At 30.4% G+C, this 14,018-nt stretch overlaps 2 protein-coding genes across 2 annotated transcripts; both read left to right on the top strand.

The window, feature by feature from the left end:
- The first annotated feature begins 7,385 nt into the window (after positions 1-7,385).
- Positions 7,386-9,474, top strand: LOC104760342 (uncharacterized). Its single transcript, XM_010483244.3, has 2 exons — positions 7,386-8,127; positions 8,753-9,474. The coding sequence occupies exons 1-2, from the start codon at positions 7,618-7,620 to the stop codon at positions 8,921-8,923; spliced, it is 681 nt and encodes a 226-aa protein (XP_010481546.2). The 5' UTR covers positions 7,386-7,617; the 3' UTR covers positions 8,924-9,474.
- Positions 9,475-10,979: 1,505 nt separating this feature from the next.
- LOC104760341 (GDSL esterase/lipase At5g45670) lies at positions 10,980-13,309 on the top strand. The gene is made up of 5 exons (XM_010483243.3): positions 10,980-11,563; positions 11,653-11,777; positions 12,182-12,427; positions 12,547-12,802; positions 12,892-13,309. The coding sequence occupies exons 1-5, from the start codon at positions 11,329-11,331 to the stop codon at positions 13,113-13,115; spliced, it is 1,086 nt and encodes a 361-aa protein (XP_010481545.1). The 5' UTR covers positions 10,980-11,328; the 3' UTR covers positions 13,116-13,309.
- Positions 13,310-14,018: the final 709 nt, after the last annotated feature.

Genomic DNA, 14,018 nt, shown 5'->3' with positions numbered 1-14,018 from the left:
TGTTTAAAGGAATTAGACCTTATTGGTTTTATCAACAACATACAAATATACAATATGCATGTAAATATACACATATTGGTTATAATTTTAGTGATAACATTAACACAAACCAGTAACCACAAGACTTAGAGTAAACGATATTTCGTTCATTTAGATACATCTTATGCAATAATAAATATTTTCTTTATTAAATTAAAATTTCATTCAACACTTGTCTCAAGTTAGCGACAATGTGAAAACGAGTCTTTTGGACTGGATTTGGATATAGTAAACGATAACGTTTGTTTTGGGCCAAGTTGTTAATAGTGACAAAATATAGGGATGGCCCAATTTAGGTTATGACTTCCCAAAGGTTGTTGTAAATCTTTAGATTGGTCCAATTTATTGATAACTAGGTTATATCCAGCGCATGCGCGGATTGTTCTATATATAATCAATTATGTTAATTAATATAATTTTTTTAATAATAATAAAAGCAAAAAAAAAACTAAATCTAAATGTCTTTAGGAAGTGCAAGCAAAACTTTAAAGTACAATTCTCAAAGATTAATTTTACTTGTAAGTCTCTTTTTTATATTTCCCTCATTTTAATTTATATTGCTAGATTTAGTTATAGTTATTTCATCTTTGTAGTAAAACCTAGACAGAAAATAGAATATTATTTTATTTTATATATAGAGAAATCCTTTGAAGTACATATTTGAATTAAATAAATATAGCTTAATGATCTTTATGTAATAATATGTTTAATCAGACACTAAATAAAATGATGAGTATTCTTAAAAAATGTATTACAACTAGGTTTTACCATGTGGTACACCACGGGTTTATTATTTTGTTGATATGATACTGACATACTGTAATAGTTTAGTGGTGCTTGTAGTCGATGGTGAATATATATATATATATATATATATATATATTGTTAATGGTTGTAGATAGGTTTTGTATAAACTCTTGATTCGCAAGTTGAGAATATACATTTTATGATTTGGTTAGTTATGATTTAGGAATGAATGATATGACATATTCTTATTTTGATCCTCAATTGTTATTATTGGATTAATAGTGTACATTTAAAGCTAATAAGAACTTACCAATTATGTAATCGTTTATTAAACGCAAATTAGATATTTCCTAAGATGTATTCATCTTGAATTAGTTGCTATATTATAGGGATGTGATTACAGAATTTGTGTTATCAATTCTTTTTGTCAAACTCAGCCCTAAAAATTCGGCATGGAAATTAGATCTTTCCTAAGATATAATGAACACTACTTGGCATTAATTGGATGTAAATAAGTACGATATGGATTAAAAACCGGCCCAAAATATTCGGTAATCTTAAGGAGGATCCGGATAATTGAATCGGTTATAATTTTAGTTAAAAATCTGACCCGAAGTTGGCAAAAAGCCAAAAAGTGATGGCATCCTATTGTAATTTAAAAATGTATTTCGAGTTCTATATGTGGATATACTTGTTTGGTTATAAATATCCTAAGACAATTTAAAATATATATATCCGTTTATAAAAATTCAAATCACATCATATGCTGAAAAAATTTAAAATTTTATTAACTTTATGTATTAAATAGTAATTAACATAATAAAATATAAGATTTAAAAAAGTGCAAGGATAATTATGTTTTAATATAACATATTGATTTAAATTAGGTAGATTATTTTTATGAAATTAATATTATCAAATAAGGAAATGATTGTGTTTGGTTGTAAGGATTATAAAGAATTTAGTTGAGACTTGTTTGGATACAAAGATAAGAGAGGATGGCACAAAAATGTACTCCAAAAATGTTAAGATAGACCTTGTAAGAGGTAAGAGAGAGTTAAGAAAAATTGATTTGATATTTCATAATTATATTACAAAATTTTATTTCCTTAGAAGTTAGAACATTACATATTTTTAAGATTCAAATAAATATATATGAATATGTAAGAAGTAATTTAACATCTAAAGTAAAGAAAGAAGTACATAAAAGCAAGAAGAAATAAAATGGAGAAAAATGTAAAATATATTATTAAACTCTTACAATATTATCTTCATTGAGTTTTCAACCAATATAAGAACATTAAAAACAAAAAAAAAATTAGGACTTGAGATATGATGGAGGAGGATGTAAGAATGATTATTTAAAGGATAAAAAGTGATGAAAGTTACATTTCTCAAAAATTAAATTAGAGGAGTTATAATTATAATTGCCAGGGTATTTAACTGAAAGTGAATGGAGAAAACAAATACTCAATTCATAGTTTATGTAATTTTAGTTACAATTTAGTACTAAAGTTTATATTTAAAGTTGAATTAATTTATATGATTAAATATGTTGTATTTTAGGTTTAATTAAAAATAAATATTATATGTTTAAAAAAAATAATACCAAATAGACCATTAAGTAGAGAGTAACTGAAATTAGAAAATATTATAATATAAAAATAGAATATTCATTGAGTTTATAACCAATGCAAGAACATCGAAAAAAAAATTAGGATTTGAAATATGATGGAGGAGGATGTGAGAATGATTATTTGTATGATAAGAAATGAAATTAGAGAAGTTATAATTATAATTGCTAGGATACTTAACTGAAAGTGAATGGAGAAAACAAATAGTCAACTCATAATTTATGTAATTTATGTTACAATTTAGTACTAAAGTGTATATTTAATGTATGAATTAATGTATATTATTATATATGTTGTATATTAGGTTTAATTAAAAATAAATATTTTATGTTTAAGAAAATAAACACTAAATGGACCAGTAAGGTGAGAGTAACTGAAATTATAAAATATTATATAATATAAAATATATAAAACTAATTAGGTAAGAAAATATTAAAAAGAGACAACAAAATAAATTTAAAAGAAGATTACATGAAAATATGTCACATGTCACAAACAAATTAAATATGAAAATAACTTATATATTTTTTAATTAGATGATAATAATCAAAAATAGAAGAGTGTGTTTCTCATATTTTTTAATTAAAAGGATGAAACAGAAAAAGCGAAAAATGCCAAAAAAATACATGATTTATTTGATATTTGCCAAAAAAACACGAACTTTTTTCGTTACCAGAAAAATACTTAAACTATTTTATAGATGATAAAAAATACATGAAATATCACGATTTTCCAATTTCCCACATATCATTGTTACGATTTCTAACGACGTTAACATAATCTTTTACAAACGAAATAATGATTTAAGATCTCTATTGTTGGTCAAGAAAACACCATAAAATGAATGTGAGATTAATTAGGGGTTCTAGCGGTAATTGAACGGATAAGAGGAGAGGAATGGGGAAGACAGACAGGCGAGAAAGTGGAGAAGACATAACTGTGAGATACCGTCGGTTTGCTTTGAGAAGTCGAGATATTTCTGTGGCTCATTAATCATTTACAGCCTATTAATAATTAGCTTAAACATAAGAAAAAAAAGCAAAAGATTCAGAAGTGCCATGTATAGGCTCATTAATCATTTACAGCCTATTATAAATATATATACATCATTTTCTTACAAATATATGCACATTTTAACAAATCATTATAAACAAATCATTTCCTTATACATAATCATGTAAACAAATCTCTTACATTTTCTATAATATTAACAAATTTAACAAAGTAAAAAATATACAGAATAAATTTTAAAAATCTAGATATATTCATCAAATTGACAAAGGTAATAATCAGTTATACCAAATCGACATATAAAAATATATTTTCATGACATATATAATAAAAATAACAATATGAACTTATAACAATATATGTTACATATATAGTTTTTTGAAAATATACATTTAAGAATATCAAGCCTGTAGAGCACGGGTGCTATTTTAACAATTTTATTGTATAAACCTTGGTTCTCAAAGTTAGTAACTCACCAGATCGTGACTAATTTTAACGATTAAATATCAAAGTTGGTAACTTATCAAATCATGACATGTGTCAATTTTAACGATCAGAAATCACAGTTTTAAAGCTGGATAAAAGAAACTTAAGAAAGCATAAGATAATTGTAATATTATTATATTCTAAAAAAAACAACAAAGATAAATATACTATGTGCCATCCATATCAAAGTTTCACTGTTACAAAAGATTCTCAACAACTACATGGTAAAATAAATATACTATGTATCATCCATATTTGGTCATATAATTCTACTATATAACCTAACACATTAAATTTTCTGTCATTGTTTGCACAAAAACTAAATAAATAAACTTTATGTCTCTATGGTTAGCCAATTTCGAACAATGAGTGTTGCAACAAGATTTGTGAAGGCACATGCGGAGAAAACGAAGAAAATGAAAATCATGAAAAACCGATTGGCAGTCTTGAGAAAAAAGCTTCAATTGAAGTTTGAACTAATCTTTTTATTATATTAAAAATCTTACTATATAAAATAGGGTTTTAAATTAGTCATTAACATAATCATGACACATGTCAAGATGACTGATGAGATGTTGACACGTGTCAAAAAATATTATTTTTTAAAACAGATAATTAAGAAAATAACATGTTTATATCTAAAAAAAAATCTAAATCAAAAAAGAAAATTAACGAAACTAATCTATTTTTCATTGTACATTACTTATATTATACGTGTTTTCTCAATAATATTTTGACATGTATAAACAAAAAATTAATTCACTAAGCATGTATATTATTAGCTTATTAATAAATAAATAGTGAATAACAAATTTAAAAAGAATAACATAAGTTATATCAAAAGAATTATTATTTTTGAAACATAATAGGACAGCTAATTAAGAAAATAACATTATATCTACATAACATTACATGTTTCTATCGAAAGCTTTGATATTTGATATTTTTTTCTTATATAATTTTGTCGATCTATTGCGTGGGGGTTTTTCAATGGAAGCTATCAGATGCAATAAATGAAATCAAAGTATATAAGCCCGCTAATTTAATCGAGGATGGAGACACTGATGGAGGTTTCAAAAGTGATTCTATAGTTAGTAGCATTATAAGTTTGGAAGATAAGTCGGTGGTTGATGTTGATATGCTCAAATTTACCCTAGAGCTACTCTCTCAAATTAAGAGGTCACTGTAATACTTAGGGGTCGAATTCCACAAGGACTCTAGATTACACAATAAATTATAGAGTTTTATGATTACACTAAACAAGTTGATTTAAATAAAGAAAAGCAATTCAAAATATTAAATAAAACTGTTGTAAATTCAGAAGATCAAAAAGCTAGGTCCAGGGAATTTCTCAGGAAATTACAAAATATTAAATCAATAATTAAATAGGATTCAAGCAATTAAAATCAGATCTAGAACTCTAAACTCTTCTGTAAAATAAATCAGTTCTCACTGCAAATATTATCTAAATTTGAAACTAGAAAATCCAAATCTCTTTGTAAAATTCTAGGTTAAAAATCAGCTTTAAAAACAAGTTTAGATTGTTCACAAAATCACTAAATCAAATCTCTTTGCAGAAAGTAATTTTGCTCATCAAAAGGTTTTTGTTAGGAAAATCAATTATATTCTCATATCAATCAATAGTCCTAAGATCTAAATCCAGATGACTAATCAAATATCTAGCATTAAGATCAACCTATGATGAAGATCTAGAACGATAAAGAATCCTAAATAAACAGATCTAATAATTCATAAAATCTCCGTGAAAAACCCTGAACCTAACAAGCAAACTACTCAGACATATTCAATGAAGAACAAAACATAATTCTGAATAATAAGCAATTGAGATTAAAAGAGTAAGGAAGGAGTTTAGGAATTATTCTATCAAAGTAGTTCAGATCTCTCTCCCAAAAGCTCTCAAAATCTCACAGGGTTGCAGAAAATAAAACTTCAGGGTATTCTAAAACCCAAAGACACTATATATATATATATATGTCCTAAAACACGTCAGGGACTTGTGTTGCAAATATGGAAAACTTCGGGCAACTTTGTAAAACTTCCAAATTTGTGATTCTTCATCGGCTGAAGAGGGTGTCGACCGATGCTCCTAAGTGGTGTCGATCGATGCCCTTGTTTTGATCCGAGTCCAAATTGATTCTTCGAGATTTATGCTCCAAAATGATCCAAATTGCTCCACTTTGCTCATTTTGTGCCAAAGTCCTAGAAAACCTGCAAAGACTCAAAAACATCATAGAAAACAAATCAAAAGACTATAAAAGACTCCTAATATCATGGTTAAAAACCATAAAAACCATGATATATAAGATGTTTTTGGTCAAAATTTAGAGTTGTCTTTTCTGAATAATGTTGATGATTCCGGTATTGAAACAAGAGCTGCTTGATCGAGTAATTGAGAAGCGGTTTCAAATTTAGGAAGTTTGAACATTATACCATTTTAAAATTGGTTTCAAACCGGATTTATGTGATTTTCTATCGAATTAGGTTCCCAAAACCATTTTAACCAGGTATATAGAGAAATATATGAGAATTTTTGATTCGGATAAAAATAAATTTAGAATTTATGATTCGAGAATATTTGAGACGATGTCGTAGCTTTAAGTTGTTTAAGTATAATTGTATATTTCTAAAGAGTAAATATGTCGTTGATCCTTAACGTGATTATGACATATGTCATGTTTTGAATTGTATATAAAGTTTCTATTTTGTATATATGAATTATCTAAGACTTATATATATCATCGTGACTCTAATTTTTAATTTATTATATTATATTTTTTTTTAATTTCTCAACTTTTATTGGATTAGTCATAAAATCATTGTAATTGAGTAGATAATTTTCACCAATTGTTCATCCAAAATATTTTTGGAATAAAAAAAAACTTCATGGTTAAATAAATTATATCACAAATTTTTTTTAGTAATTGTAAGAACTAGAATTATGCCAAAATGAGAGTAAAGCAACATAAATTTTGTTTAATTTGTTTAGAAGACATTTTATAGGTGGTGATAAAGAGCATACTTTAACAATAAAATAATGTTAGGTGTAAGAACATATTTTTAATGGTAAAAGATATAGTAAAATTATACGTGGTTACTTGTTAAATGTTGCTTTGATGAATTTGTTGCATATAAAATATTTTGTAAATAAGTTGTGAAATGTTTTTGAAATTTGATGGTAATAATATTTGTAATAATGAGTATTTGACAAAAGTTTTAGTGGGATATAATTTAGTTTTAGATTATTGTAACAATTGTTATAATATATTAAAAATATATAAATATAAATAAATGTATGAAGATAAATACAAATATTTTCTAACTTAAATTATTTATATATTTACTTTAAGAAATAAAAAATTTTATATATTTTCAAATTTTTTTAAAGGTTTATGATTTATTTTCTTCAACAATTTTTAAACTCGCACATTGTGGTGCGCCTAATCTAGTATATAATAATGTTTACATAAATACAATTTGTGCATGTAACCATATTAAAAACAAATGACATTATTAAAAACGAACCGATCGTCATTAAAATTGAACCGGAGAAGTCAATCTAAACTGGGACGAGATCCACGTCAGCAGCATGGCTACACCGCCATCGTTTTCATTTACTTAGAAACCTTTTTCCTCTCTCGACGAGACGTTGACTAAAAGTCAAACAACATCACCGGAATCAATGGCCGGAATAATATCTCCTCCGGCGACGATTAAGCTCTTCTCCGTACTATTCCTCATCCTCACAGTCTCATCTCCATCATCAATTTTCGTAAATGCCTTCACTTTCCCGTTCTCATTCACACAATACAAAACCCTAATCTCAACCTCACGATCCCTCCTCCTCCGCGTGGCTAACCTACGCGCTTCACACGGAGACATATTGGGTTCGTCTCGCGTACGAGCCATGGCTGAAGAGATCGATCGCGGATTAGGGTTAGGGTGTTTGAGCAGAGCTTGGTCTGTTGGGTGGGATTACATGTGGAACTACGCTTGGAGAAAAGGTGGGATTGACTACAGTGAGATGTACGATGCGATTGGTGATCTCAATGAGCTTATGGGTATGGTTACGGAGTTTAATAGAGCCGAATCTAATGCTGGTAAAGCGAGCGCTGTTGCTCGGAGCTATGGCAAAGCTCTTCGTGTTTCGAAAAAATTACTTAATCGTCTTCTCAGAATCTTTGGTAAATCGGTATGGATTCTTAAAAACCCTTTAAGTATTGATCTTTAGATCCTTACAGTAGACAAAACAACAAAATCTGGTTGAAGTAGAGAAAGAGTGATACTTTGAGTCATCGAGTTGTTCTGTATTTATGTGATGAGTTGTTGAGCTTGAGAGGTGTCTCTTCTATTAGGTCCCGAGTTCACTTTGATTCTCGTAACAGAGAGTTGTTACACCAACATCTGCTTGAAGTAGAGGAAAGAATGATACTTTGTCCGTTTACAGTAAAAATGTGTACTGTGGCTTATTATTCGTTTCTAGTGATGATATACTACTTGACTACTTGTTCTGTATGCGGAGTTTTGTATGTATGTGTTGAGTAAGTGAGCTTGACAGTTGTCTGTTTTATTAGGTCTCAAGCTCACTTTTAATTCTCGTAACATATACAATATCATAGTTGAGAGACTTCATCTTTTTTGTTTGTGTTGGCTCCATCACTGATAAGTTGTTCCTTGCTTTGCTTTGATCTCTCCTAGAGGACATGTTTGCTATTGAAGTTAGTCTTTTTCTAGAGTCATTTGATAGAGTTTTACTGTTATTCTATAGGCTGAAAACTTATGGACATTGTTGTGTGTTCTCGCTTTATGATTGTTAGGGTGCATTGAGGGAGTTGTGGGAGATGATACAAGCTGAAGTAGTAGATGGAGAGTTATTACAAGACTGTCTCGAAGTGGGTGGCAACGACGTCAAGAGTTTGCTTCAAATAGCTAAAGACATGGCTCTGCAGTTCTTTTCTTCTCAAAGCAGTTCCTCAGATGAATTATAGCTACAAAGCAGGAGTGCTTTCACGTACGTTTCTTCTTTCCATTTTGTTCTACATCGGATGTGACGTTGTACAATATTATGCATTAGCCAAATCCTCTAGGAAAAATCTGCGAGAACCGTTTTGTTCGTTACATATTTTGGCTAGATAAGTTTAAGGAATATATAGACTAGAAATTCAAGATCTCAGGACATTTTGATAATAGAAAAGTGGGCTTAGAGTTAGATTAATGTAATACCACATGGAACCTCGAGTTTTCTAGTCTATGAATCTTTGAAAAACACAAGTCTACCGACATAATATCCAACATTTCTGTGATTGGTTAAATCTTCTATTCATAGTGAATATTGTATTGATAAAGCAACTTAAATTCTTCTGTTTCATGGTTCTCATTGCTTGAAGTTTGCCTCTATTGTTGAGTAGAGTTCATAAATGCAACAACCATGTGGTTGTTGAATGGTAGAATAGATCTGAAAAAACAGTTTTGTATTCAGAATATATATTTTGTTTGAACATGTTTAAATCTATTTATGAATGTCTATCAATTTTTTTCATAGTAAGGATTTCTCTTTTCTTTCCTCATCTTATTAAAATTCCATTTGGCGAGGGCTTGGATAAGAAAGTTTGAATCTTGGTTTGAGTAATTACTATGGGGTCCCAAAGTAGATTTTGCTTTTAAGGAACATATATACAAAACAGAGCAACTGAAAAATTGAATACTTTCAACTACTCAAATTTAGTTCACCATGTCATGTCATGATGATGATCATCATACAGGGAACTCACTCTCTGTCTTTCATTTAATGTTTACGTCCGTCCTAACACATGGCAAATCCAATAACATCATTCTTCACCGTTGATTCGACCAAGGGAAAGTGATATCAGCCGTTAGATTTGAGATTTCCTAGAATGAGAGGAACATGTCATGCAAGTGTGGAGCCTTCAAATCATGTTTTCATGTGTGTTACAACACTATGTTAATTTCATTTCTAAGGACTAGTCATTTTGCTTTTTTCACATGCATTGTGCTAAAATAACCCAAACAAGTGCAGCTGTGAGTAAATTAGTTCAAAGAGAACTTATCAAGTGATCATAATATAGAGATTTGAACGTAATACCTATTTTATAATTAAAGTTTGAAGAAATGAAGATTTTTTTACTATCCAGATTGGGAATTTTGCTAAATGGGTAACCTGTGAAATTGATGAGATATTGAAATAATGGAATAGCATTATCAATAAATATGATCTTCAAACAAGAAAATAACACTAACTTTGGATTTAAAAATGGGACCACTAAGAAAACCATACATTTTCAACCAAAAAAATACCACAAATTTGAATTTAAAAAAGAGTTCATGAAAGTTTGGTTAGGAGTCTTAAATGATTGTATAACCCCTACAACTTAATAGCTTGTGATCTTATTAAAAAAAAAAAAAAATCAAGAGTGTGGTATTATTTCAGAATAGTAATCTTTAGCTAAGCTGTAAAACTGTCATGATTGTTGATAAGGAGGTTATCAAAGTTACACAATCACATAATAATGTAATTATTTCATTTAGCAATTCTACAAAATGCAGTAATCAGAGCAGTAGTTAATCTTCAAAATGCAGTAATCAGAGCAGTAGTTAATCTTCAGTTTCCTTCTCGAGACAAGTTTTAGTAACTTTATCGAGCTTTGATACATTTAGGGTGTGAATGGTTGCAGCGGTCAGGGCGGACAAATCTGTCTGCAGACTGGACCACTTTTTATTTACCATTCATCAAATGCAGTTCGCAGTGGTGCGATCTAAATAAAACAGAAACAAGACCGCTGCGGACCAACTGCGGACCACTTTTACATACAAATAGACTTGGTCTGCAGTGGTGTGCTGTCCGCCCTATTTTTGGGGCGGACTAAACCGCTGACGGATTTGGCCGCCCTGACCGCAGTCACCATTCATACCCTTAGAGTAATCAAAGTCAACAGCACGATTCCCAAAGCAAGACATTAAAATCGAACCGTCGCAATACAATACAAGTTGAATGATCCGTAGTAGAAGTAAAAGAAATTAAACAACAAACAGTGACAGACGTAATAATAACTCTCCACCATCTCTCTCGTTATGTCTCTGAATCGTTTAGATCCACCCACACACAAAAAAAACTCAATAAGTCCTATAAATAATTTCACATATAAAAACACACATTCATTTACTTTGTACATTTAACATGTAAACATCATTGCCGCGTGAACATTTAATGTTTCTTCAACCGTTAAAAAACTTTATATAAAAATAACATTTTCTCATTCTCTCCATATTCTTCAAAACTATATTATATAACCCCATTTTTTTCCTTTCTTCACATTCACAAAACAATCTCTCTTTCTTCTCTCACTTTTACAGTATTGCTCTAAAAGAGAGAGAGATGGCGAGAATGTGTTGTTTGATGATGATGATGGTTGCTATGACCATGATGAATATTGCTAAGAGTGAACCAATTGCACCATGTTACTTCATATTTGGTGACTCTTTGGTTGACAATGGCAACAACAATCAGCTTCAGTCATTAGCTAGAGCGAATTACTTCCCTTATGGTATTGACTTTGCTTTCGGTCCTACCGGTCGGTTTAGCAACGGCAAAACCACTGTCGACGTTATAGGTAATTCTAACTAACTGCATTTTTGCTCTGTTTCCTCTGTTTTTCCCCTCTCAAACTAATTTTGTTCTGTTTCTTTTGAAAAAATAAAGCTGAGCTCTTGGGCTTCGACGACTACATTACACCGTACGCCGCCGCAAGGGGACAAGACATTCTCCGAGGAGTTAACTATGCTTCCGCTGCTGCCGGAATCCGTGAAGAAACCGGTAGACAATTGGTAATTTTTTTTTACTATTTCTCTTAAAGATGAGCATTTTGCTTCAGCTCCTTTTTCGAAATTATAATGGAATTTGTAAAAAAAATCACCGTTCGGTCGACAAAATCTTGCTTCGGTTCAATTTGGTATTCATTTCAGATTAAAACAAACTTCAAAATATTATATAGTCTTCTTCCATTAATGTTGTCTCACCATCTATTTCTATCACATGTATATTTAGAGAGACATATTTAATTAAATTTAGATGTGTTCGGTTTGGTTTATGTTTTGGTTTTGGTTTGGATCAGCTTCTACATAGATTTGGATCTGGCGTATAGTAGTTAGTTTCCTTACAAGATTTGTGTGTTTCATTTAGTTCTAAAGCTTCTTAGAGTTTGATTGTTCTTGTTATTGTTGTTCCTCAGGGAGGTAGAATTACATTTGCAGGGCAAGTAGCTAACCACGTGAACACTGTGTCACAAGTAGTGAACATACTTGGTGATCAAAACGAAGCTTCGAACTACCTCAGCAAATGCATTTACTCGATCGGTTTAGGCAGTAATGATTATCTCAACAACTACTTCATGCCCACCTTTTACTCTACCGGAAACCAGTTCTCGCCCGAGTCCTACGCAGACGATCTCGTTGCCCGCTACACCGAGCAACTCAGGGTTCGTACACTCCTAACCCCTATGTTTTTGTACTTTTGCCTCTGTTTAGGTTCTTATGTTTCTTGATCCTTGAGTGAGTATTAAGGTTTTGAATATTGTGCTTTATTGTAATGGAGCAGATATTGTATACTAATGGAGCGAGGAAGTTTGCGTTGATAGGAGTTGGGGCAATCGGTTGCAGCCCGAACGAGCTAGCTCAGAACAGCAGAGATGGAAGAACGTGTGACGAAAGAATCAACTCAGCAAACAGAATCTTCAACAACAAACTCATATCTATAGTTGACGCTTTTAACCAGAACACACCTGACGCAAAATTCACTTACATCAACGCCTATGGCATCTTCCAAGACATTGTTACAAACCCTGCTCGCTACGGTAACACTGGCTCTGCCTTCAAAGTTGTTATCTAAGTAAACAGATTTTTCTTTTGATAGTTTACTCATTTTGTTGCTTTAAATTTGCAGGGTTTAGAGTGACAAATGCAGGATGTTGTGGAGTTGGGAGGAACAATGGACAAATTACTTGTCTTCCAGGTCAAGCTCCATGTCTGAATAGAAATGAGTATGTGTTTTGGGATGCGTTTCATCCCGGTGAAGCTGCGAATATTGTTATCGGAACACGATCTTTTAGGCGAGAAGCTGCTTCTGATGCTCATCCTTATGATATTCAGCAGCTAGCAACTCTCTAAAGAGAGAGAAAGACGTGTTCTTTTGCTTGTGTAAGCGTTTTGATAGTTTTGGACTCAAGAAAAAGTAATGTCAAACTTGGTTACTTTTTATTGTGTTTGATGTCATAACTGTTTATGTAATGATTTTGAGTTACTGTTTATCTCTCTCTTTTTTTTTCTTAACTCCGTTATAAATTTGATTCGTTCATTTCAAATGTGTTCGTCTTCTCTGTATATCTTGAAGTTGAAACAAAAGAAAGTGAAACTAAAGAAGAAGATACAACCAATGTGACTGGATAATATTGGAAATGTTGTCGGGTGATTGGTTGGATACTTGGATAAGTCAAAAAAAATTATTGAAATTTTTATTTTAAAATTAAATTTTCCTTCAATTTTTGATGTCCTTCAAAAATTGCAAAATGAATAGTACAGCAATAATTCTTTAATCAATAAATGGTAAGACTACAACTTGATCAAAAATAAGTGATTTAAATTTTGTAAATTGGTTTTGACATAGAAAGAGTTTAGAGGGGGTATTAAACTTGATATTCTTAGGATTTGGTAGGATTTTAAAATTTTAGAATTCTGAAAGATTTTATGAGATTTGATTGTGTTTTAGAGTTATTCTATTAAAAAAAAGGAAAATAAAATCTGATTATATGATATTCTATTAGATTTTATGAGATCTTAGTAAACTTTGAATGATATTAAAAATATTTTATAACACCAAAAAAAAACTCTATACCATAATATAACTATTACGTAACGCAGAATTTGCCCTAAGTACGTTATTTCTATTGGTGGTTTGTTGGTCACGTGATTGATTTCCCATGGAGGAATTTTTTTGGCTTGAGCCGTGTGAACCCTGAGGGAATCTTGGTGGGTGAAAATTTTTTCTGGTCGTTGCGTACTCGTGAATCTACT

Source organism: Camelina sativa, chromosome 18, assembly GCF_030686135.1.
Source record: "Camelina sativa cultivar CO46 ecotype springtype chromosome 18, ASM3068613v1".
Classification (NCBI taxonomy): domain Eukaryota; kingdom Viridiplantae; phylum Streptophyta; class Magnoliopsida; order Brassicales; family Brassicaceae; genus Camelina; species Camelina sativa.
This window is presented reverse-complemented; position numbering and strand designations above follow the sequence as displayed.

Coding starts and splice junctions, on each gene's coding strand:
- LOC104760342 (XM_010483244.3), top strand. CDS start 7,618: ATGGCCGGAATAATATCTCCTCCGGCGACGATTAAGCTCTTCTCCGTA. Junction 8,128..8,752: donor TCAGAATCTTTGGTAAATCG/GTATGGATTCTT, acceptor TATGATTGTTAG/GGTGCATTGAGGGAGTTGTG.
- LOC104760341 (XM_010483243.3), top strand. CDS start 11,329: ATGGCGAGAATGTGTTGTTTGATGATGATGATGGTTGCTATGACCATG. Junction 11,564..11,652: donor AACCACTGTCGACGTTATAG/GTAATTCTAACT, acceptor GAAAAAATAAAG/CTGAGCTCTTGGGCTTCGAC. Junction 12,803..12,891: donor TACAAACCCTGCTCGCTACG/GTAACACTGGCT, acceptor TTAAATTTGCAG/GGTTTAGAGTGACAAATGCA.